Raw genomic sequence first — 26580 nt, 5'->3', positions numbered from 1 at the left:
TCGGTCTGATCAAAAAGTTCTTTACAACATATACGCACTTTTCTAGGTTAGCTTCCATGGCTTTCTCTGATGGGAGGGATGCTGCACTCATGGCCCAAAGGAACCTGTTGAAATTCACAGGGCTAGTGCTGCACCCTTTTGCTAGAATTTGTGTGACCACTGTTCTTCAGCCCAGCTCAGCAAAGATGGATCATGTTTGTAAAAGAGGTTTTAACAACACTTTCTATTTCAGTCTTGTGGAGGACCCTGAGTGGTTGTCAGACACTGTGTGACTGTGCCATGCGGTCTTTTGTAGATTAGTGTAAGCTTTGCCAGTGTGAGCCCCAAGGCGGTCAGAGGCAAACCAACTCCAAACTGAAAGCCATACAGTTGCAGTTGCTCTCTGAAAGGTCTTAGATTATAGTCAACATGAGGTTGGAATGGTTATCTACCTTCTGGGTTGAGGCTGGCTCATGTCTGGCCATAGAAAGTGTATGTATATTTGCAAAAGAAAAGTAGTCAATAAAACAAAGCAGACTAGATTCTGAGTTACTGTAAACAAGCAAAGTGCTGCTGACTTCAGATTATTGCTTCTGGTTTACACTAACTGGGAAACTGAGTTTCATTCTACCAGCCTCCTTTGAACTTCTGACTGGTAGGACTAGTCAGGCTAGCTATTTTATTTTGATGCTAAAAGTAACCATAAGGCAAAATGATGCTCAGTAGTAGAAGCAACTGTCTTTGGAAGCAGTTTTGAGACAGCTCTTAGCTACTGGGATGAAGCCAAAACTCGAAGCATGTGGCTTAACATGTGACAAAGCTCAGCTTCCCACGTCCTACAGTTGCCATGACCTTGCTCTGAAGTGCACTCAGCTTAGAATTGGGTCCTCAATCAATCAACACTAAAGAAAGTACTTTTCCATGGCTTGCTGCTCTGTGGGTAGACTCTACAGTGCTGTTTTCTTTGCTGAAGCTGGATGTTGTCCAGCAACTTCTAGCGTGACTACAGAGAGGCTGGTAGATGCTTGATTTAAGTTTTACCTTAGAAATATTTTGACCTCTAAGTATACTCTAAATAGAAAAGCATGGAGTGTAAAATAATGCCCTGACAAAATTGGACAGGCCATTTTTATTTTTTGGGGCCATGTAGGGCATATCAAACTCATTCATTTGATATGTGGGATGCATCTGTTAGAACCACAGTGAAAATAATTTCTGCCAGAGGAACAACCAAATTGATCCCAAGTAATTTCAGATTTTTATAGACTTTCTACTGACAGATGCAGCACATTAAATATCTCCCTATTCTGTACCGTACGCATATGAGAGAGCATTAACTATATTTTCCATTATTTTAGCTGCTAGTCCCTCTTAAGCAGCTTTAGAACTGCCTTTTATAACCATTCCTGATGATATTTTCCTGTCCCTCACTCACATTGCCAGGGACATAACAACAGTAGCTGCTTTTTAGCAAGAATAATACAACTGTTAATACCAAACTCATACAGTTTAACCACATTCGCCCTCCTTTTTATTTCCTGCTTATTATCATCCTTTGCAGATACAGCTAGAGCAACTTTTCCCTAAACACTCAACCCTGTGCTACTGAGGCAAATTTCCTTCTGTGGAAAACAGAGCATGTGGCTTCTACAGGTAGAGTGAGCTCAATACCATGGTCTTACTGTCTAAAGAAATGGTACTTGTAGGGGTTTGCAGCATGTTAAAGGCACTGCCCTGCCACTTTAGTTAGGGTTTAGGTCCTAAGAGAATGCTCCTGGGAGCTGTAGAACATTAGCAGGATTGGACAGATCATCAGGTCATGAGGCCGGAAGGTAGGGAGGACAGTGCTCTTCTGAGGGCAGATATTCCCCTGACAAAGCAATCGCTACTGCTGCGCCTCTGGGAGTAGCTATGGCGAGACTAACATCTGAGAGCAGGACAAGGAAGAGAGGCAGGTAACATTCTTTATGGTGAGAAGACAGAGAGGAAGGTAGAACAGATAATTCCTGCTGCACAACCAGACAGACTTGAGAAGAAAAGGTCTTAAATGGGTTCTGAAAGAGCCAAAGGTCACGTTAAAGAAAGAAATAAGCAACTTTTGAAGCTGAGGCAACCAAAGCTCTACTGGCCAAGTGTAGGAGAACGCAAAATGATCTGCCTAAAAGAAGCTGGCTGGAGGGAGCGGGAAGGAATTCACATTGCATTCTTTGACTCTTCTTCGAATGGGATACACCTGTCCAATGGCACCAGAGCAGATTTCCTGCCAATTGCTACTTCTCCAGCAAAACTCTCTATCTGCATGCAGCATGAGTGAAGGCCTTTAAAGGAAAAAGAACGGTTTATTTACAGGGTTTGTTTCTGGGCAGAGGTGTTTGGTAACAGTAAGATACCTGCTTCTGAATGAGCTCTTGACCTTTTTCTGGATGCATCTGCACCAGATTGAGCTGGGGAGAAACTGACCTCCGGAAAGGATAAATGTCACGGACGTAGGTCTGCCAGGAAAGGAAACAAGTGTATTTTAAACAAATGCAGTCATACCAGCATCACTCAACAGAACTGAATAAAAGGCCCTTTAGCCCTTTCTGAAGCTTTTGGGTAGCGGCTTTCAGACAATGTCAGGCATCACAGAAGGGCATAAACAGAAGAGAAGTTTGCCCTTTTCTAAGCAAGCTAGACATTAATGACTTAAGAGGAAGGGACTCCACTTCTGCTTCTTCCCTCTTCTGTCAAAATCCAATCTTTCACCACACACAACTAAACAACCAAGATGTGGTGCCCACAGGACAGAATTCTGTCTGTTTATGGGCTGCTTGTTCTCCTTTAGATAACCCCAATGTTTAAAAAGGGATGAGATGGAAAGAACAAAGTCATCTGGACCTGACCTTTGCCTTACCTTGTTGTAATGAATAAGATTCCATCGCTTATCCATTAAAAAGTAATGAGAAGACTGCGTTTCAGGTATGTTAAAAAACTCCAAACACTCCTGAAGAGGAACAAAAACATCCTGTTACTTATTAGCTGTCTTGTACAAAGACCACAACATCCAAAAGTATAATATCCAGCTAATAATGTATAAAGGTACAAACCTGCATGCCTCAGTCAGGTTGGTACACTCTTCTGGCATTAATTCTTAATTTCTTTCATAAAGTACACGAATACATTTGTGATAATCAAGGCATGCTGATATCACAGTCCTGAAGACTGATGTTACTTATTTCGATGTCTTCATATCGCACATACTTGGCTGGCTATATGGGCCACATGGGTATTGCAGCTTCCATTTCCATACTATATATTTATCAAACTTTAGTGATGGGTGATGTGCAGAGACACAAAAGTTCAGCTCCTTCAAAGCACTGAGATGTGTGATTCCCGTTAAAATTTAACATAGTTGGACAAACTGAAGGCTTTTACAAATCTGTTTCCTGTGTGGCTCAGTTAAGGCCATCGAGGAAATCTTTGGCAGAAGGGGGAACTGACCTCACATCTCCCATATCCCAGGATATCATCGTGGCTACTGAACCATCATTTCCACTCTGATCTTGATCATTCTGCTTAGTCTTTAGCATTGATAACACCAAACATTTAAATGGTTTATGTATTTATCCAAAGGATAGTATGCAGCAAATACCCAACAAACTGCAGTGCCTTCAAATGTAGTTGCATTTGTGGGATTTTGGCTGTCTGTGAGGTCAGGGCGTTTCTATTATCTTTAATATGGGATCCTGTTTCTTGCAACCAAGCTCTCCTCATACAGCGACAGAAATGGCTGTTACAGCAAAACTTCTCTCTCCCAGGCTGAAACAGGACAATCAGGCAGAATGTATTGCTGGCATACAGGTATGGCAGGTAAATGTACTATTAAGCAGTTTGTCCGGTTCAAAAACTCACTCCTACCTTCAGAAGAGCCTCAAACTGTGTGTCCTCATGGACTGGTAACTGAGTTGGGATGTCACACTCATTCTGTCCATGCACGACAAGGGTCTTTGTGCCTAAAGGAAGAAAAGCAGTTGCATTCTCCCTGGCCTCTTTAATTAACTCAATTTCAAAAGACTGCCCATGGATGAAAAGTGATAGTTCAAATTCATTCCTGGGCAGACAGACAATGCAGGTCCTGTCTGGAATCCATTATGTAGTGTTAGCATAGTCTCACACTTCTGCAGTTAATGAGAAATCGATCTGTTCCTAAAGGATTGAGCTGGCTTTGTCAGCAACTGTCACCCTGAGGAAGGAACAAACCTAAAAGTCAAATCTGTTTTTCAGCAAGATATCTCTTGCCTGACTCATGATGTCCTAGGCTCACAGCATGCTCTTCTTGGGCTCTCTCAAGACTAAAATGAGAGGTTGCACCAAATCAAACTGAGTCTGAATGGTACAGTCTTACAATGATCATCCTGCCAGCCTTTCACAGCCCAACTGGCACAAAGCTCTGGGTTGAAAAGACTGTTCTAATTCACTTTCTGTTTGCTCCTTTTAGAACTCTTAAAGTGGCTTTCTGAATTTCAGGGAATTAGAGGTGGAATTTACTGACTGAATCCTCAACCTAAGGAAAACTGACTTAGAATATGTAGCCATTTGTAGCAGGTCTTTTTCTGATCCAGTTCTGATGGATCTCCTTTATGACAGAGGCGGTCACGAACTTGCAAGTGAAGGACATTTAAAGACTCATTTCTTATACCTGGCATTGAGGCAGTCACCAGCAGCTTCACTTCACATTGTTCCTTCTTCATAGTCTGTTTGAGATCCTTGAAGAACAGTCCTTCTACATAACCCACCACTTCCCAAAGGAAGGTAAGTGTGGCAGAAATGGCATCCATGCCCCATTCACATGGAGTGCGTACAAAATACATGATCAGTCCTACCTGCAGGTAATACATAAGAGGAATATCAGGTTATACACACTCTAACTGTGCAGAGCATAGCATAAACACAGAACAAGAATATTGTTGTTCTACCTTTCTTCACTCGGAGGGATAAACTCATTAAACTTGTGTGCTCATTTTGGCTGGGGTAGAGTTAATTTTCTCCATAGCAGTTAGTATGGGGCTGTGTTTTGGATTTGTGCTGGAAACAGTGTTGATAGCACAGGGATGTTTTAGTTACTGCTGAGCAGAGCTTACACAGAGTCAAGGCCTTTTCTGCTTCTCACACCACCCCACCAGTGAGTAGCCTGGGGGTGCACAAAGAGTTGGGAGGGGACACAGCTGACTCCAACTGACCAAAGGGATATTCCAGACCGTATGACATCATGCTCAGCATATAAAGGTGGGGGAAGAAGGAGGAAGGGGGGCACATTCGGAGTGATGTTGCTTTACCTATTAAACTGTTTTTATCTCAACCCACAAGTTTTCTCACTTTTACTCTTCCAATTCTCTCCCCCATCCCACCTAGGGGGAGTGAGCAAGCGGCTGCGTGGGGCTTAGTTGCCAGCTGGGGTTAAACCACGACAACTTGTCTCCTGAAAGTTTATATATATATTACAGAACAATCTGCCTGTACTATTCTTCCTTTTTCTAGAGAGGATATGGGGTGGGGGCAAAAAGTACTGTTGCAGCCCAGCCTTAAAAGCCATTGTAGATGAGGAAAAGGGAGAACCTCTGCAGTAAGAGAATTCCTATGCCTTCTGCTCTGATGTGCTGCCACATAGACAACTCACAAACAGAGGACTCCTGGAGTAGCATACATCTTGTCTGTTTTTTCATCTCCTAACTGAAAAAAATGCAGCAAGTGCATTTTCCACAGTCTAGAAAGAAGCTACTAGATTTGCTCCAATAGGACTGTCCAAGAGCAAAGCACTTTCTGAATCAAAATTAAATAAAATAATTAAAGGTTTCTGGCACTAGGATCCTTCTATTGGTCTACAACTCATTGTCAGTGGTTCAATTCAGAAATCCATGACAGGTTGCTTAGGAGTTTAATAAAAAGTTAAAGGTTCCTTTTCCTCTTCCTAGAAGGAATGAAGGGCTGGTGTGGTGTAAGCCTGATGACTTGCACCCACAGCCAGAAGCAGATATGAGCTATAAAGGAAAAGTTAAGAGCATTTACTTCCTTGCAGATCATGACACTAACTTCTTAGGACACATACAGGCAGAGGTGAGATCCTGGGCTGCACAGTGGACCCACAAGCTACTCACCAAGTAGTTAAAGAGGATATGAGATGTCTGAGCAGGGAAGTCTCCAATGTTCAACAAAAGCTTCCTTAACATATACATCAGCTCATCCTGGAAGAAGAGTAAATAGTTTTTCTTTCCCGCACAAAATGGAGAATGGATTTCCCCCTTTTGTCCTCCTTGGTTTTGTTCCTTCCCATTTTTCCATACTCCCTTGTTCAGCTCTGTCTCTTGGTGCATGAAGTAGAACTATATGCTTGTGACTGCTCCCACATTTCCCAAAATAAGGCCCAGGGCACAGCACCCAGGTCAATGTCTGTCTTTTTTATCTGAAAGAGGCCAATACCTCCGATTGCAATTTGTACTGACTGTAGCATCCTGATTCTGCACTCCTCACCCTGTGATAATCCCTGTGTGGCTTATCACAACAAATGACTACCTAGATGGTCTGTGAGATCTAGTTCAGCTCAACTCAACAGCTGTGGCTGCTGGGTAGGAGGAGGTGGGGGCAGAATCTAACTTTTCTTTCTTTAATGGCTGCCTGCTTTAAATGTAGACTGATATATTTCTTATGGTGGGAAGGGGGTTTAGAGGGGAAGGAATCTCACTGTCAGCTAAGGACAGACAGACCATATCATAAATTGCTTCTATGGCCCTCATCCTCTTAACCCACAGCAGATTTGAGCTAGTATTAGGGGCATGAATATGCATAGGACAACCCATGCCAATGATACATCTGCTGAAAGCTTCCAAGGAAATACACCTCTTCTCTGTGTTCTCTACTCATGGTTGTAGTAGGCTTATGAAGAGATAGTAAAATAGCAGACTATGCTAGCTCAGAGGCTGCTGAGGCTGGACAGCATATAGCTTCCTTCTCAAAGACACTTAATAAGAAGCAACCCTCTGAACTTAAATGGAAGCTTTGGGGACTATGGCTAAGAAGCCTCAGGTATAGTGAGGCTACTGAGACCTGATTATTCAAGGAACCAAAAAGCAGTCTTTTCTGGCCTTCCTTGAGGTTTAATATTCATTTTGTAGCCAGTTCTTAGGTGGTGGCTTGGAAGATGAGGACAGTGATATTGTTGATATTTTATACCAAGTGGCAGTTGAGAAAGTGGTATGGAGAGTCTCACTGCCTTTCATCCAGTCAGAACTGGTATGCCTTTCTTCCATAAAGCACTAGAAAATGGTCTAATAAGCCAGGGAGAGACAAGGCCACCCCCATGTTTCAGAGAAAGCTGAACAGTGGCATGGGTGAGGCAATATTGCCTGTGTTAGGCAGAAAGTGTTGTGCTTCACTAAGCAGCTGTTCAAAGCTTGGCTTACAGCAAGTCAGATCCTTAGTGGTGGTAAATTAGCTATGTTCCATTTACAGTAGAGGACGGAGATTGAAGCCAACTGATGATATGGCCTAAAAGACTTCGAGCTACGTTATAATAGCAAACATTTTTCTCCAGTGATGCCCACAGCGCGATTCTGCTTGCAGCTGTGCTCCCCTGCTCTAAGCAATGCATACACCCACTGGGGAGAGGAAGAGTTTACCTGTCGGTTGCTGATCGTGAGCTTCTCAAGGAAATGGCGCAGAACTGTAGAGGGGTCTTCAATTAAGCAGTTCCACAGGACTTGCTGAGCAACAGCGCTTACTGTGAAAGAGAAAGAAAACAAAGTCAAAACCATCTCCCTTGGAAAAGCCTTGCACTGATACACTTAGAAAGTTAGGAACATTTGCATCTATGACAATTGTCATTTTTATACAGAAACACACAGGAGCCTCTACGAGGCACTAGGATTCCTGGTCACCAGTGCAGTCATCTCAAGCAATAATGATAGGTCTAATATTTGAACCTTCCCTAGCTACTGGGGATGTGGCAGGAAGCACTTCACCACGGTAGTCAGAGCAATAATAAAGAAATAACTATTTGGATTCACAACTCCAGATGGACAAATCTGGCAATTAAAAAATGTAAATTCATATACTTTTTTGTTCATGCATAGAAGTTAAATTTCATGGTGATTCATGGAGTGATTTTATCTGGTATTGGTGAACAGTATTAGATAGTCAGCAGGGAATTGTGTTGATGATCAACTCCCCAAAGTGTAATTAATTGCAATCCTGTGAAGATTAACAACAACAGATAATTATTCATTATTTCTTTTTCAGTATTCAGTCCCTGATCACAAAATGACACATACATTATTTAGGTGGCTGACTATACCCCCAAAACTGTTATGTACAAAATGTAACAGAAAGTTAAATGTGTAGTCAGCTGACATGATGAGTGAAACAAAAGGAAGGAAGGGCAACAGTCCACCATCTATAAACATTTTAGAGAAACAAATACAGAAAAAATGCATTATTACTTTACAAATACATCACAGACCAGAAACAAAATGTTCGAGCTGTGTATAGGCGGCTTTCCGTTTGCCGTAGGATCAAAGAAATGTTGGTGGGAATAGACCTCTGGAAGTCTCTAGTCCAAGCCCTGCTTGGAGCAGGACTGTCACCAACACCAGATTTTGTCAACCATGGCTTTGACTAGCCAAGGCTCAATAAAGGCTGTGGATGGGGAATCAAGTCCAGCTTCTGCAATCACTTCTCACAGAATGCCTGTTTTAGGCCTCTTACCATCCTGGTATTCCCCCACTAGACCCCTTCCAGCTTCTCAACATCTTTCTTCAATTGGGGGCATTTTTAGGGCCCCAAAAGAGCAAAAAACCCTCAAAACTAAACACAAATAATGAAAAAAAAAAAAAAAAAAAAAGGAAAAGCCCTACAAAGTCACATTTCTGTTGTGAATGTACTTTCAAATAGTTTGTGAAGATTTAATAGATTATTCATATGATTTTTAACAAATATATATACTCATAACTATATATAGCACATACTGCTTCTAGGAAACATGAACTGTGAGCAAATACAAGGTTGTGTTACACCTCTTTTCCACTTTAGTATGGCACCTAACAAATGTAAGCCATTGTTCAAAGTGCTGGCAGGTTCTGTCACCCTTGAGCAAGAATCCCGTGAAGTTTAATCTAGGTCAGTACCAGCTACTCCATCCTCCCGGACTTCTCCATCTTCCATCAAATGGACAATGGGGAGCACTGCTGCACAGATGCATGCTGGAAACACAGCTTGAGGTGGTTGTGGCACATGATGGTTCGGAGTATGCTCTGTAGTGTGTTCTTCATCTGGAGCAGCAAGAGTAGAAGGTGAGTGTTAGTGAATAAGCCATGGTATTATCCAGGCAGGTTAAGAGAAACATTTATGTTAGGTGCTGTGCAAGCAGAACAAAATGATAGGCTGTCTGATCACTGTGCAAGCATGGCAGGTTTACTGCTATCTCCAAGAAGAAACTGAGCCTCCAGCCAGCTTCTTGATCAAAAATTTCCATTGTAAATACATATTTTTTCAATTTACATTTCTCTTCTTGTACAGAACCCATTCTCTTTTTTGATGAAATCTAATTTCATTGCCATTTTTCAGCCAGAGTGCTCTCCATGGCACTACTCTGTAAATGAAACATGAGAAGTAAGGGAAGGCATTGTGACAGCAGGAGTAAATAAAATAGTGCAGGGCAGTAATTTATTATAAAGTGGCTCAAGCTTGGGAATACATTCAGCAAAAGGAAATGCCACTAGCTTTATGGATCAACAGGAAGGGCTTCCAGTGAATGAAATCCTAGGAAAGGATACTCCAAAGTGAAGTCAACTCACCTTCTGCACTGACTGCAGACCGCACTGACCAGACAGAGCCACGGCGGAAAGAATAGTTCCTATGAGATGTACTGGAGGTGCAGGAAGGACTCACAGAGAGACGGCGGGAGGCCAGGTTGGCAACTTCTTCTACTGACAAAGAGAATGGGAAATGTCAATCCAGATCCAACTGATAGACTTGAGGGAACTTTCAGGACAGCACTTACGACAAAATTGTAACATTGAAAGTTCAAGTCAGGTAACACTCAAAAGGCACAATTTAAAATCTATAAAGATCAGTCAGGTAATTTGCTCATGCTTTGGGAACCAGCAGAGCATTGTTCCGTAAGTGTTTTCAGTGCTTTGGTGAGCCACATTGTAACTGAATCGGCTCTATACCTCTTTTCATCTACGTCCTGTTATCCATCATGGTTGCTGGTGCTTAGTTTTTCCTAAGAATTTGGATTTCTGCTTGCAGATTTCCCAATGTATGTTTAGATCTGAAAATCACTGTACTCACCTAATGGCACATACTTTGGAATGCCTTTAATGAAATCTTTGTGCTCTGTTAGCCTGGACCAATGAAAATCCTCTCTCAAAGACTAAGCTTTTCATGACTCCTGTCATGTAACTTTGGCCATCTGAAAGTTTGGTCTGGAGGTTGAGCTAGTCATCTAGGCTCCCCCATTAGTCACCATAAAGGTGGAGAACTCCAGGGACAATTCAGCCTATCCTAAGCTATGTGTCTTAAGACAGTTACTGCTAAAAGGTGATTCCTCCCATCCTTTAATTATTAAAGGGTTGAAGTTAGGAAAGAGAAATTTCATTTCTGAGCACACCAAAGCAGGGACTTTCCTAACACTAACGATCAATGTTCCTGGACATCACACTCCTAAGCAGTGCTCTACACATTGGTGGCAGGTGCTTTCAGGTTCCTGGAATGCAGTTCCTGGCCCTGGAGCACACCTTCTTCTTCCTGCTCTGAGCTTGGTGTGCAGGTTGGTTCGTAGCACGCCTCCTGAGTGATGGGGATGGCAGTGATGAGACTGGCTTCCCGGCCCAGGCGCTTTTTCTCTTCCTCTTGCTGCAGGTTCTTCAGGATGTGCTCCGCTCGCTGATGGGAACGCGACACAGCTCTGGCTGAAAATGACTTCTGTCAGAAAGAAAAGAGAAGAAACACAGCCTGAAGCTGTTAGTTAAGATGCACACATCCTGTGTTTTCTGCCGGAGACCTCAGTGACATTCAGCAACTCAGTTTCTAAATACAAATCAGACTAGTACTAGCTGAACAGAGATTGACCAGGAGACTCCTCTTGGAGATATGTCTACAATAAGCCTTGGTGCAGAGTTCTCCCAAGAGACATCACATGAACCAGTGCAGAGAATATGGTCTGTCAGACAGTTTGAGTGAACTAATCTTCTCTTGGAAAGAGAACAGCTGTGTGCTCCTAAGATCTGAGTTACTGTCTTTCACAGGGATACGGTATGCAGTGAACGAACAGAAAAAAAAAGCCTTATGCCCATGCAGAAAATGGTGTGCCCTACATGGGCAGCGTACTAGATTTTCCCCAGCCGAGGAAGACAAGAAAACTCAGAGTTTAGCCCACATCTTCTGGCTTTAGCTTCCCCCACGCCGTTACAGAATAAAAACAGTGCTTATTCTCATTATGTCTCTGCTTACCGACTGATCTTCATTTATAGGATCTTGCACACTCCCGCTGCACTGAGGGACCCAGGGGGGGTCAAACATTGGCACAGACGGCATCCCCAGAACAGGAGAAGGCAGAGTAAAGTTGATACTTGGAGGAGGGATCTAACAAAAAAATGAAAGACATTTTGTTGCAGTAGACCTTTATTAATGTTGGTACTGCTAATTAAACATAAGCACAAGTACCCAAGACATTAATTACCTCTGTAAATTTTTCCCCACTCCATATCTCACTACACTGTTAACACCATGTATGACATAGATTTCTTTCTTTCTCTGATGTTTTTGCTGACCTGTGTCCCTGTTACTCTCTCTCCATTTTATACAGGAGTTCTATACATCACTTCCCCCACTAGCGTGACTTACGTGACCATTTTTTTTTCTCTAAAGAGATTTTCAGGCAATTTCATGGAAGCGTGTCATTACACATCTATCCCACAAAGCAAGCTGTAAATGGCAACATGGTGTTTCATGTGTCCTATCTACCTTAAAGATCTGCTGTGCTCCCTCTTCCATCCTTGGCCAGACTTGATACCTAAACCTCCAGAGCGTGTGAAATTTGAGAATGGCATTCAGTCTTTGCACTGTCTCTGGGTGATGAAATTCGGACATCAGCATGTCAGAAACGGCCTCTGGCACTTTCACAGCACACAGCAGGAACATGGCAGCTGCAGGGAGAGAACATCTGGTCATCTGTTTTCCTTAATAATGTGTTTATTTGGCAAAGAAAAACTGCAGCTGTACAAACCCCCACCAAAAGAAACCTAATCTTGGCTCCAGAAATGAGATCAGCAGTCTACCAGTCCTAGCGAAAATTGTACTGCTTGATGAAACCAGGCATGTGTGAGTCCACCTTTCGGAGCCACACAGCGTTCATTATGTGTGAAGCTTGTAAAAGCTTCTGGAAAACCCACTTTTAAAATAAAATACAGCTTTGCTCTTCTCACTAAGAATCTCAGTCATGACTGGTTTAAAGTAAGAAGCATCTCTTGCAGTAACAGGACTAATTGAGTTTGGCTTTCAAAGATTCCACTTCCACGTGATTTCTGTGATGATTAGTAAAGGCTGGTTTAACAGAAGCTTTGTGGGAGCAGGAGGCAGTGCCCCAGTAGACATCTCAACTGCCTATTTTCATGGATAAAACCAAAAAGAAAGGTTCTTAGTTAAATTGGTACTGTGCAATGATCACAATCTGCCTCCGAGAGTTGCTATGAATTATGAGACAAAGGACCAGATGACAATGGAAAGCAGCACAATGGAAGCTGAGCTGGCCCATAGTTGATCTAATGGAGCATATTTGAATATAAACAGATATAGTCAAACTCCAGACTGATGGAGGCCAATTAATTTAGATGGGTGTCTGAGGGGCACTGAGCAGGAAACAAAAGCAGAGGGAACAGCATTGCTGTGAGAATTCACTGGGTGTCAGAGAGTCCACGGCTTCTTTGACCAGTAGCTCACCACAGATCACAGGAGACAATTTCGCTAGCTTTGGTGGCTGTTCCTCCAGAGTAGAAAGAGGACATTTGCAATCGTTTTTGCCTCAACACTTATTCAGAAGGTGCCAGGCATGAAAGCTGTGCTGATGGGAGGCAGTCCAAACACCTGAAGAAAAGCAAGGCTGCTCTTTGACTGCCTAGGTCCTGCCTTGCACTGCGAAGGCTCCCGTTCCTGCTCCAAAGTCCTGCTCCAAATCTGTAGGGACCTTCCTGTTTCACCAGCTCAGAGAACGCTCTACTCTTTGGTCTTTTCAGTGTAACTACGTCAACTCTTACCGGACTAATTTGAAATTGCGAGCTCATACTGAAGTAACCAAACCCAGAAATAGAGCCTTGGAAGAGGTCAGTAGATGGTGCTCTTGTACACTGAACACAGCAGCTCTTGTTAGCCAGCTTGTGCCTAGCGACATTATGAGTTTTCAGGTTTTGACCTTGATGAATGTAATTTATGCTGGGGCTGAAATCACTCGCTACTAAAAAAGCTACTACAGACCCTCAAATGAATTTTGATCCTCCCCTCAGGAAGGGGAGAAGGAGGAAGATGCATCTCAGAGGCTGCTTTGGAGGAGCAGCCAGCTAGCACTCACCAGGAAGAGTGGCAAAGCTTTGTTCCCTTCCCTGTGAGCCATGGTAAGTTTTGATAAGAGAGAGAGTATGAAAAATTACTCCCCCAGAAAGGGGGACTTGAAGGGGAGAAAGGAGCGCAGTTTCAGGCAGCTTGTTTCTCTTTATTTTGCTCCTTTCTCTTCCTGTCTGCACATTTGGCCTGGGAAAGGCAAAGGTGAAGGGGAGAGCACAGAGAAGACCTGTGGGCTGAAGAAGTGCACTATGCACTGGTGGAGCGGATGGAAAGTGAGAGAGGCATGAAGAACAGGCGATGTGGAGTCAAACAATGCACTTCAGGGCAGAGTTCATTGCCAGCTGTGGAAAATGAAGGACTGGTAAGCTAGATTGAAGTGTGACAAAAAAGGGAATGATGTCTGCGGAGCACTCCAAAACTCTTGCATTGTTAGCAGCTTTTGATAAAAATGCCTGTAAATTAATCTTCAGTGTAAGAACACCTGTGATGGCTCCCTTAGGTGTGCAAATCTGGGGAAGATGGCAATCTTAAAGCCATTTCCTTGGGTGCTGGGGGAGGAGAAAGGTAGAATTTGGAAGTTGTGGGAGACTGGCTTATAAAGAAATTTGTTTGCTTTAATTTATGTTTTATTTAAGCAATCTGTGTATTGTGTGTGAGGGACCTTCACAGCTTCTGTGGTGGGGGCTTATGATTTCTGAACATCTGGCATTATCACACACTGGCTATGAGTGGTTTGGACAGGACAGTAAGTCTAGAAAGGACCTCCTGACTCACATCATCTCATCCCTTTCACAAACTCTGAAACCTAAGTGCATTTGCTGTCTTTTCTGATGGTTAGAAATCTTGTTTTCCAGATGAAAGACGTCATAAAAAGTTCATACTCATCTTTATACTACCATGGCTTAAATAATTCTTCCTCCTTGCCTGGTCTGCTGTATTTATGGAGAGCAACAGTATCCCCTTTCAGCCTTTATGTGAATCCGTTAAATAAATATCCTCATCATATAGGCTTTTCATTCTTCCTCCTGTCCTAACAGTCTTTCGTTGTACCTGTCCCATGTAAATGTCTCTCTTCAGTGACCAGAATTGTGCATGGAAGTGCTGTGTTCTAGGTAATTATACGATGTGCTTTACAACAGCATTAATACTTTGAATTGCTAATGAAATACTTCTTCTGACACATCCTGACCATGTTTCTTGTTTCCACAGCTGAATTCTGCTTGTTAAGTCAGTAATCTTCTGGCCAAGTGATATACGCTGAACCTATATCAGTTCCATGGGAGAAGATCCAAGCTCATAACAGAAAAATTCTTCTTACTAAGGACATAATCTTACACTTTGTAGTAATAAATTTCATCCCATGTCTGGAATTTCTTTTTCACAGTAATACTCTCACAGGTATATGATGTTCTAATCTCCTTCTGCCTTAAAGATGCCTCTCAACTATGTGTCATTGGCAAACGTTATCTGCACAATTTAATACCAAGTGGAAGTGGAAAAGTTAGATAAACACCATACCATAAGACTATTTATCAGGCAATGCTGCTGTTTTCATGCAACACGAGGATTTTCCTTTCAGCACAACAGAGGAGCTATCACAGTTCCACTCTGATCCTCTTTCTCAGTTTTTGTATCAGCCCTCAACTGCTACTAACAATTTCCATGAGGCAACATACAAAATAGTTCAGTAAACTCTCGACAGATTAAATCACTGTGTTTCCTCTGCTTAGAAACCCAGCTAAACACAAATCCTAATTTTGATGCTCTCTAATCATCCACCACAACCAGGGTCTGAGAGGTTGCCTTCGTGATCATTCTGACCACCTCTTTTGTACAGAACACAAAAACACATGAAGGTCTATGAAAACCAAACAGCCCCTGAGAAACCCTTGGTGGCATTCAGACTCCTCCGCTACAAAGCTGTCTTGCAAGGCCCTGTGACCTTCCGTGAGTTGTGCAGCCAGGGTAGCCATTCTGAGTGGTTTTGTTCTCTTACCTGCTGCTCCAGCCATGTGCTCATCCACACTGAGCAGGAGCTCCCATGCCGCTGGCTGGATGTCCCCATACATCTCTTCTGTGAGGATAGGAGCTGCCTTGATTAGCAGTGACAAAGGTGCAGGGGAGAGGCTCATTACCTGCAAAAAACCAAGCCATGCCTTACAGCTGAGCTGTACAAACTATTCACAGTGAACAACACACTCAGTAATTTTACCCTAGTCTGCGGATTACCCACTGATAACCTCTAGTTTCAGCCATTTCAGATAATGCTCCATAGAAGAACGTTGCTTTCTGCCTACACTGAAAGCGCAGTGTTTGCAAACTAGTTCTTTGAGTCTTTTGCTAGTCACTCACGTCACCAAAATACTGATAAAGAGGACAAAAGGAAAGCCAAACTCTCACAAGGTGGTGCACAAACAGTGATACAGATCCATGAAAATCTCACTGACTGCCAAGAACAGGCCTGTGAAGAGCCTGTTGCTTCTTCAGGAACACTGAACAAGAAAGAACAAAGAAAACTATTGCTGTAAACTGACGGTTTGTATTTAAACACATTTGTGGGTTTTTACAATATTTTTTAACATTTTTTTTTCTTTTTCTGTGTCCCCAGTTTTGATGCGTGTGTCACTATGGGAAGCCAGAGATGCAGACTGCGATTTAATGCAGCTACATGTTTAAAGGATTCTTTGATGGGGTTACCTTAAGAGGCTTAAATTTAGTATTACTCAGCTGGGGAAAACACGCAGGGCTGAACTGACTGGTATTCAGGAACAGTTCTTCACACGGGCTTGGAGATCTGTGTCTATTTTCCTTCTTGTTGCAGTCTAACCTCGCACCTATGTATCAGCCTCCCTAACTAGCATATGGCCTAGTCAGTACCTGGTGCCTGATGTATTTTAACATTCCAGAGTCCTTCTTCCCTTCCAAGTTGACATCAATCACTCTCTTTTTCAGAGAAGGAGTTCTCAAGCATGACTTGTCTGAGCACTGAAAGAAAAAAAAAAAAAAAAAGAAAGTGGAGTTGATATTTAGATTTCCCAAAATGTGGAAAGGGAAGAGGTATGTACAAGAAGAATTTCCACACACTATAAGATGTCCAGTACCAAAGCTGTAGCACAAAGCCTTCTCCTCTGCTGGTAACAGGCCTAGTATCAGTGAGATGACATGTCTCATCCAGTTTTCTTCTCTTTTTAATAATGCTTTTCCCAATAAAAGCTTAAGACAGAAACCAGTAAACCAAATGAGGAATGTGAATGCGCTCTGTGTAATCTTCACAGGTGGCACACCCATGTATTTCAGGAGAACAGTACTTTAAGCAGGTTAAAGGTAAAAAGTCTACAGCTTCCCTCTAAAAAATTACCAATGGAGGTGTTTAGTGTGTACAACAATGATTCCTCTCAGCTACATTTATCTTCTCTTCTTCCTCAGAAAGCATAAGTAACAACACATTTCAGGCTCGAGCTCATGCCTGCCTGAGAGTTGTCCCTAGCAGCTTGCCAATGACAGTCATAATGATAAGTTCTTTCTATGTTCATTATTCACAATACCAGGGACTTTTCCCAGAATTCTGGGTTGCCACAGACTCTTCTTGTCAAGCTAGTAGCCTGTTCATTAACACAGGGGTCCTTGTTTACCATAAAGCTCACAAACCCCATGGAGCACATAGCCAGGTCTGCGTACTGCAGCTACCTCCAGCTTTTCATTCTGCAAGCTGTGAGAGTAAAAGAGAGGTTCCTCGGGAACCCAGATAAATCTGGAAATGGTGCCCATGCAGTCAGAGAATGACAACACTTGAAGAATACCAGAGCATGAGGAACCAGGATGAAAAGTCTACTGTTACATAAAATTCAAAAGTTATCAATTGCTCTCCTGCAGTGAGATCTGTACACAGACATGCATCGTGTTTGTAGGAAACCTTATCGTCCCCCAACCTCTTTTTTCCTTAAAGAAGGCTTTGATGGTTTGATGGATGATGAAATGTGCATCACTTTGCCTTGCAATTCAAAGTTGGAGATGAAACAACACACAGTAATGCACAGTGTTCTTTCACTACCTTTCACAAACACTGCCAGCTGCTCATCTCAAGCCTGTCTTCTGTAGAGGAAATGACTGCCTCTCTTCCTAAATAACTAAGTGATACACTACTTTTCTGTGCCAGAGGAAATATATGGGGGTTACAGTTTCCAGGAAAGCAGAATCATTAGGTGTTGTTTCATCTGCTCTGTGCTTTGTTCCATACAAATACCCTTCGATTTTCTAACTTGACGGGAAACAAACAATCTGCTGGTTGATGAAGAAATGTTATGAACTCGTCTCTTATTCCTTCATCTTCTACTTACAGGGATGATAGCCTCTTTACCTAACTGAAATCTTCACGAGAGTTTCATGAACACTTTTGTTTTCAATGTTACTGCAAAGTAGTTGAACTACTCCAACATTGCAAGTATTTACAATAACTGTAGCCTGTCTGTTGTGGTCAGGAATATGAAAGTATTAACCAACTATTGACATGATTCAGTTGGTACCTGGTTGGGCACTTTACTGAAAGCAGAAATGTATTGCCACTGAAGTTCAAGGCACCACTTATATGGCTAAAAAGGCACAATCTTGTTTGACTGTCCCGCTGAACTGGTCATTAAAACTGTGTCCCTAAAGAGACGGTACCATTAAAGACTAATGTATACAATTTTTGGAACAGTTCTGAGAGCTCAGACCTAAAAGAAAGAAATTATACAAGATTTTACAAGAATTTCAAGCGTGATTCTTTTTAACAGATGAGAAGAAACATGAAAAAAGAGACTGGACTCCAGGGGCTGATAAGTAGAGGCCATAAAAGAACATGAAAATTAAAGTCAGATTATAAGCTTTTAAACAACCTTATCAGCAACTAAGATTCTTCACAATCAATACAGATTACGTTCCTTCCATAATGCTAAATGACTTAACAGGTTTTTTTACAGCAAAGCTGTATTTAGGAAGGGCTGCGTTCATTTTGTCATGAAATAACAGTTTGAGTACATTATGCAGTCCTTGAAAATAATTATGACCTGCCCGGACAAACCCCAAAACATTCTGCTTTTTCCATCTACTCACTTCTTTCTGTTTTTTGCCTCTTGCCACGCTGTTCAATGTGCTGCTTTCTCGCAGAGAATCCACTGTGTCTCCATACAGGAGTTTGATGGCCCGGACAAGGCGAGCACAGGACCGGCTGTGATGGAGGTAGCAGTGTGGGTGACAGTAGTCAATGTGGGTACATATGAAACTTTGCTGGTTGCATAATAGGATCATAACCTTGAAAAGAAAAAAAGATAATAGTTACCTATAGAAAAGGGAGGTACGCAGAGAATGGTATAGGACAGCCAGTGATGAGGACAGTCAAACTCACTTTTCCACAGCCTAGCTGGAGAGGATGAAGCTCAACACAGCTTTTTGAAAAGGTATGTGTGTCTGTGTACTTGCAAGTGATTTACAAACTAGCTAGGCATGGCTAAAGAAACATCAGTCTTTACAAAGCAAAGAGGCAGAGCTGCTATAGATGTGGATGTTTGGCTGGTGGCAAGATTAAGACCAAGGAAAACTATTCTCTCCATTTGCAGAAAAGCTGTTGTTCCGCCACTCTGAGATGAGGGCTTAGACTGGAAATTTTCAGCTACTCAATCATCATTAAAGCTGCAAACACACCAGGTTGGGGGGTTAGTTTCCTTCAAGGAATGGGAAAGGAAACGTCTTGGTATGTGCCAGTTGTTCTGCATATGCTTCCCTCACCGTGCTTGGGTAGGCCCATCCAGCCTAGCTTTACGTTAGCTGGCTCAGTTACTATTTCTAGTGGTGTTGCCACATGGCAGCAAGGAGCTCTAAAACCCGTCTAAGATACAGAGTAAATATTTGGGCATTTACCTATTCTGAGCCCTGCTTTGCTGCAGCAACACTGCTATTAGTCCCTAAACTAATCAATTACAGCCTTGGTAAGTCTGCTCTCTGGTGTAATTCAGAGGGTTTCTTCCCGGAGGAACAGAGCTCAGTCCAGCAGCTCTTTGTACCTTGGTCTTCATGTCACACACAAACCCAGCCACTTAGCAGCACTCCGAGGAAAACACACAGGCATCCCCAAGCCATTGACGCTGTAGGTCAGAACTGGCCTTTATGAATCCTTCTCTTCATCCCACAGCCTAGTGCAGAAATACCCAGAACTACCAGAAAGAGGCTATCCCACCTTTTCTATCCATTTATTGTCTGTACAGCTGGGGTCTGCTGGCTCTCTCAAGTTAAGGCAGCCACAGCACTCTCAACCCTCAAATATTTAGGCTTCCAAAAAGTCAGGACCTTAATTTAAAATAAATCTGCGCTGCATATGTGGGATTCTTGTCTTTGCTTGCCTGTCCTGGCCTCATGTTATTTTGGGGTCAATCCGGAATAACTCAAGCCACTAGTGTTGTACCAATGTGCAAATGGCATAAATCTAATCAGCATTGTATAGCCTCTACCAGCCTCTGGTCCACTGTTACATCTTGTAGTTACGGTACACTGGCACAGAGTGAGGACATCACGCTCTGGGCTGCCGTAAAGGACGGATAAAGGAAATGCTGATGCATGCATAGAAGTAACTGGAACCAGTGATCCTTTTGAGCGCTTTTCTTGTGACCATTAAGTACAGCAGGTTTTTGTTTTGCCTGTAGTTTTAGTGACCATCTACCCATGCCTTCTTTCCAACAAACAAAAAGAGAAAGTTCTCATGCGATATTGGTACTTGCGTGGCATTAACTGGAACAGGTGATTTTTCAAATCTTCCTTTCTCCTATGCAGGCTAATCGCATGTAAAGTGAGACAAACATCTCAAGTTCCCTTCAGTTTATGCCTTGTATTTATGAGTCCATGCATCCTCCCACATTGAACAAAGGCACCATGACTTGTCCTAAGCTGCTAGCTAGCGAGATCCCTTTATCCTCTAGCAATTCATCACTCTCACATCTAACATACTCAGTTTAGTACACTGGAATTCCCAAATCTGACAGAGAAGTGGGGTATTCCAGGGATTGAGGTACTAGCTTGGAATACATGACATTCAAGTTCCCCGGCCTGCCACCCTCTTCCAAAAAAGACTGCTTTTCAAATCAAGAACTGCTTCTGACATCACAGTATTAGATTAATCTCGTTCTTGCCCAAACCCCATAGGAATGGGGCAGCTGGGAGCAGACTGTGAGAAATGCTTGGGGGAAAGAGGGGGATATCAACTCATTATTGGCAGCTGTCTTTCCCAAAGGCAAGTCAGAAGTCAAAAGGCATCTGTCCTCATACAGACGTGCAGGATATAATCAATCTGTGCACAGGGAGTCAATCCAACTTTTCTGCAAAGCATTTGCACACGGGCACACTGACCATACTGCACCATCACAGAGTGTCATGAGACAACAGAGGCAGTAGTGTACAGTCCTTGGATACTGTTGGATTGAATGGTGTAGACTTGCTCAACTGACTATTGGCATGTCCAACTCATGGGTACAGAGATCACCAAAACAGATGTCTTAGGCCCTGCATGACCAAACCACATTTGCACTGTTGTACTCCCCATCTGTTGGATAGAGTCGAAAATACACAAGGCCCTGTTGGGTTAGATATTGGGACAGAATGACGGAATCAAAGAAAGGATTTTTTTTCCCCCCACAAGGTGCATAATTAAGCTCATTGCCATAGAGTTAGTGGAGACACAAATATATAAATTGGCTCAAAAATGGGTTGAAAAAACTCCCTGAGGGAAAAATCTTTTGGTAGTTGGTAAACATAGTGGTCACAACAGAACCTCCAGCTCAAGTAGCTTCTAAAATGCCATTTCCCCGAAACTGAGAGCCCAGTTCACACTGTAGCCCATTCTGTTACTCTCCCTGAACTACCCACTACTAGCCATGCTGGAGGTAAGATACTGAACTAATGGATTCTTCAGCTGAGGTAGCGTGGCTGTCCCTGCATGCCTAGAGAGAAACAGTCCCTTTTCCCTTACAAACTAAAGATATGAAATGGACAGAGGGAGCAAGACAAAAACTTTCCGGTTTCAGTCCATTTTAGAAATGGCAAACAGATGATCTCCAAAGGTCACAGCTTACTTACACTTGAGATCCTTGATGCTACATGGAGAAAGCACAGATTGTGATCTCGTTATTGCCAGCACAAAGGTTTTCCTACCGAAAATGCCATCCTTGAGAGCGCTGCCGGCGACTCATACTTACATGCAGCCACGACATGTTCCGATGATAGTTCTCCTCCGTGCCTGTGTTGCTCAGCACCTCGGGCTCAATGCTAGGTTCACTCGCGCTCCAAGGGCTCCCTTCTTCAAAAGAAAAATACCCAAAAGGTGGTTGTTTTTATTGCTCCCTATGTGCTTATAGACTAGGGACAGCACTTGTAAGCCAGGCCAGCCTTGTGGGAACAGACCAGAGTACACAGAATATGCCACACTGGAAAGACTGCGTTTGGACACCCCTCCTCAATCCTTGTATCATGCTGGCTTGACAATTACAAGAACCATATAGACTCGGCTCACAGGCCATCTTGTCAGCAGCAAACACTGCTCCCTCCCCGCTTTTTCTTTAATGGAAGGGGAGAAGGTAAATGAAAAATATCAGAAACAAATTCTTTGCACCATTCAGATGCTGCAAATGGTTGGTTTAGTGATCTGCATTGACTGGGCTCTGTGGTTAAAAATGTCAACAAAAATCCAACCAGAAGTGGCATCCAACTGGAAATGCCAGTGGGCACAGTCACTGCTAATTGCCCATAGAAACTGCTAATGTCATGGGGATGAAAGGGGAAAAAAATCCAGATTCTAGCACACTAGTCCTAAAGAACTCAGGCAAGGGAGAGATTTCTCTGGGAACTTCACTGATCCCTGTGTTTCCTCTAGCCATTTCATAACCTATGGGCCTCCTAGAATACTAACATTAAGCTGTTGAGAGATGGCTGGGGACGAACCCTGGTTAATCCTTTCTTTCTCCTCTTTAAGTGCACTGCAACTTGCCAAAGTCTACAGAACAGGCAATCCCACTCTACATGTTCACCTACTGAAGCATCTTTTGGACAACATAAAAATGACTGTTAAGCTTGGGAGGTTATTTCAGCTCCAAATGTATCCAAACCATAGTTTTTGGTTAACGCCCCTAGCAGAGGGAGCCCCTTTAGTTCCACTGTGACGGAGATTTCTCGTGCCAGGATGCACATTTGGTTTCTGTAAGATAAATATATGGGGATCCGTCTTTTGAAGACTAAGAAAAGCATCTGTAAACTGTAAAAATATATGTATATGCCAATATGTAGAAATATAGTATGTAGCATGTACATGTTATGTTCTACATATAGGAATATATATATTACATGCCATATGACATGCCTATGACATCATATGCTACATAGAATATGAAGTGCATGTCTGTACATATATATATCTCCTATCTGTTAATATGGACATTAAAGTATCATATATGCATATGACCTCACGTATTCATCATATCATATGATTTAGGGGTGTGTGTATGTGCATATACACACGTGCATGTGCTCCCCTAAAGACAGCATGCATTTGGCTGGCAGGCACCAGCATTCCAAGAGTTCATGCTCTAACACGGAGCTCTGGGTTGACAACCTGTGCATGGAGCACACGCTGCACCCAGGATTTGAACCATGTTCCTCCCAGACCCTAGTTTGGGCAGTCCCTGAAGAGGAGTCGAGGTTTTTCCTAGCCTGCTGGGGTGGGGGTCTCTTGTCACTTCTAGCTCTGCTGCAATCACATCAAGAGTTTAGGTCCTGCCTATTGTCCCCGCCCTTTCCACCCACTCGTCTAAGTTACCTATATCAGTGACAGTGTCCCTGCTGTGGGACAGCTGCAGCTCCTCATTCTCAGACTCTGAGTCCTGCCGTGATAACTTGGTGCTCTTTAGGCTGCCGGCCCGGCGAATGCTGGAAAGGGAACCCCCCTTCTTCACCCGGAAACTGCGGGTTCCTTTAATCTGGAGCAAGCGGGAGCCTCCTATCCTGATCTTCCTGCTGGGAACTGTATTAAAAGAATAAGAGAGGACTTTTTTCCCCTTAATTTTTCCTCGTTTGAAAAAGAAAGATATCCTGGCCCTCCCCTCCCTCCCGACCCTTTGCTGCCAGCCTCTATTGCAGCATCTTTTCTTCTACCAAGGAACGTGGGGCCAGAGGCTCCCTCCAAAGCCACCGCCAATGCAGCTCTGTCAATCAGGCAGTAAAGATGCTTTACAGAAATGTGTTCAGCACCTCGTTTCCTGGAGATCTGGTACATCACCTCAGGCCTTGTCTGTATTTGGAATTAGCCCTCGTTCAACCACCAGCAAGTAGAGTCAGCTGCTCTAACAGAAACCCAAAACATGGACAAGGAAAACCTACAATTCACACCAATTTGAATCAATTCCTGCCTGGAAACAGGATCTGCCCAATGGATGTAAACTGCAGTTTTCTTTGCCAGCCCCTGGGGTTTACATTAGCGCAGAATCACCTCTTGCTAGGGATAGATGGCTGAATCCCAAGCATGAACAAGGCACCATGGACAAACCTATTTTCCTGTGGGCCTGAGTTCTGTAAACCTCACTGAGCTCTGCAGTAGTATCAATTAGTTATTCATACAGCACGTGTGACTGCAGAAGCGTAGTCTGCTTCATGAGGTTAGCACGCAAGACTTCTTTGAAGTAAGATTTGCATAAATCCGTGTCTCTGCATGTTACTCTTCGTCATTAGAATGCTTTAGAGGAAACGGGAGCATGTAGATCCTCTCCTTCAGACAAATCAGCAGCTTTCAGGCATTAACAACATCCATTGACACTCTGCATTTTTGATGAGCACAGACATGAAATGGTTCAATGTTCAAAGCACCAACTGTTTGCACTTTCATTCTCCTCTTAGTTCAAAGGCAGTACATGGCAGTATGTCAGTCCAAATGTTGCAACACTCAGTCATTTAACTGCAGATCTAATCAGGCAAGGCCATGTGTGATCGATTACCTTTTGGTGTGTTGTTGAGAATGAACAGGATACAGCTTTTTGGATACCATGGGTAAGCACAGTATTTTAACAGAATTGTATTTTGACTTCAGGAAACACCTTTACTCCTGAGAATGCCCCTAATTCCTCCAGAACCCAATTCCCACTCCCATTTCCAGTGGCTAACGTCCTGGCCGAAGACAGCTGGATAGCTTTTGAGAGCTACTCCTCAGTCCTCATGAATCAGCTGGGCAAATCACTGTTGAGTGACCAGAGAATCTCCCTCCAAGTGACCATACTGAGTTCCTTAGCAATCACTACTGCTTGAATTCTGTTCAGATCAGCCTCAATACAGTGGCTCAGTTCCCCCGAACGCCAAACCATTGAAGCACTTGTAACTGCATTTCATGAAGTCTGCAGAATCCCATTTTAGCACCCAAATAGTACATATGATCCTCTGAGAGCCTGCATCTACCTAGCTTTAGTGTCTGTGTTTCAGACCTACCTGGAGCAGATTCTATACAGTAAACTCGTAGCTTTTGGATAGCTGTTAAGCCACGCCTGGGGTGAGCAATGAGAGCAAAGTTTTTAACACTCCGGAAAAAGTGAAAGGAAACAGATTAGTACTCATCAAAGAGGTTGAGATAAAGAAACCTGTCACTGCAGGCGAGAATAATTTAGTTACATTTACACAACAACATTTTCTTATCTAGAAAAGTGTAGATTACGAAAGATGCCTCTGCATCTGTTATGTTTGGCCCAGGTGGATCCCCAGAAGAATACGCTGTGGCCAGAGAAAAGAACATAATTATTGGAATTTTAAAATACAACATTATCTTGCATTTATTTAGTTTCCAAAATACTGCAAATACATTTTTGCTAGAGTATATTAGGATTCAGCCTTCCTACCATAGTCACTTTTCCCATCTCTAAAATGTAGTAAAGAGACAGCTTTAGTAAAGGAATACTACATGACAGCTTAGGGAAAAGGGAGAATGGGAAAAAACCCACAACTGAAACTGCAGGGAAAATGTAGTTTAACAGAGTCAAGGATGCAGAAAGTTAATACTATCTTTGCAAAAATAACTCAGTTCTGCATTATGCCTGTAGCACAGTAACACATGAAGGAAAATGTAAGTCAGCATTGTCTCTAAGAAAAATAGCATAGTTAGAGACCAGCCACCAGCATTTTCCAGCAGGACTGCGTGCTTGTAGGCATTCTCCCAACTCAGGTAACATCCCAGTGGATGGGACTGCTGCCTGAGAGGCTGAAAATTGGTTTCAAGTAATTGTCATAACTATCTTCAAAAAAATAACCAACCCCAAACCCAAGCTTTTCCTCGTCTAAATAGTTAGAGACATCTTATCCCACTGATCTTAGACTATCAGATGGACCATAAGGCTGTGTGCTTCTCTGGGCTGCCAATATGCCAAGGGTACAAAAAATAAGGTTGAGCATGAATTTATCCAGCTCACCTTTCTTAGGTGGATACCTAGCTGTCTTCACAGGAGTAACTATCCCACCTGACACAATTCTGGAGGCAATTTTACACCATGTAAGACTTGGAAGCAGTTCTAATATTTTCTCCAGTAATTGTGGCAGGGTCACAGCTGAAGACAACATAAAATTTATCCAAAGTCCCCTGAAGTCAATAAAAGCTCCTCTGAATCATTAATACACATTACAGTTCCTAGAGGATAACCAGCCACAGACCCCAACCTTTTCAAACAATCATCAAACATTTATGCTTTTCAAACAATCATCAAAATTACCATTCAAACATCTGCACATTTATATGGCTATTATGAGACAGAATTTAAACAGTTCTAGAAAACTTGTTAGAGGGAGAATCATTTACAGGTAACTGTCTGGCAGTTTAGCCTCTAATTGCAAATACGCATGATGACTGTATATTGTATTGCAACACTTGTACCATCAGATAGTATGTGAGTTTTGCATGAGATGGCTCAAAAATGGAAACAATCTGCTGTTCTCAGCAAACACAGTGAGCTTGAGGTTTGCTTGTAC

General features: G+C 42.8%; 1 protein-coding gene across 3 annotated transcripts in view; it reads right to left on the bottom strand.

Moving 5' to 3' along the window:
* The window catches only part of UNC80 (unc-80 homolog, NALCN channel complex subunit), a 130867-nt gene that overhangs the window by 40418 nt on the left and 63869 nt on the right, over positions 1-26580 (bottom strand). For 2 of the 3 annotated variants that reach the window (XM_059820381.1, XM_059820382.1), the window contains exons 27-41: positions 21789-21889; positions 18661-18858; positions 16447-16554; positions 15566-15704; positions 11977-12158; positions 11464-11595; positions 10749-10935; positions 9804-9935; positions 9135-9278; positions 7632-7732; positions 6114-6200; positions 4658-4841; positions 3877-3971; positions 2873-2962; positions 2370-2471 (exon numbers count right to left, since the gene is read on the bottom strand). In XM_059820381.1, coding sequence (XP_059676364.1) covers positions 2370-2471; positions 2873-2962; positions 3877-3971; positions 4658-4841; positions 6114-6200; positions 7632-7732; positions 9135-9278; positions 9804-9935; positions 10749-10935; positions 11464-11595; positions 11977-12158; positions 15566-15704; positions 16447-16554; positions 18661-18858; positions 21789-21889 — 1982 coding nt within the window. Of the gene's footprint in view, positions 1-2369; positions 2472-2872; positions 2963-3876; positions 3972-4657; positions 4842-6113; positions 6201-7631; positions 7733-9134; positions 9279-9803; positions 9936-10748; positions 10936-11463; positions 11596-11976; positions 12159-15565; positions 15705-16446; positions 16555-18660; positions 18859-21788; positions 21890-23401; positions 23606-26580 lie in introns of all 3 variants that reach the window. The other variant, XM_059820380.1, reaches the window with a different exon arrangement.

The sequence above is a fragment of the Gavia stellata genome, chromosome 8, assembly GCF_030936135.1.
Source record: "Gavia stellata isolate bGavSte3 chromosome 8, bGavSte3.hap2, whole genome shotgun sequence".
Taxonomy (NCBI): Eukaryota; Metazoa; Chordata; class Aves; order Gaviiformes; family Gaviidae; genus Gavia; species Gavia stellata.
Note: the sequence above shows the minus strand (reverse complement) of the source record. Positions and strands in the feature narration are given on the sequence as shown.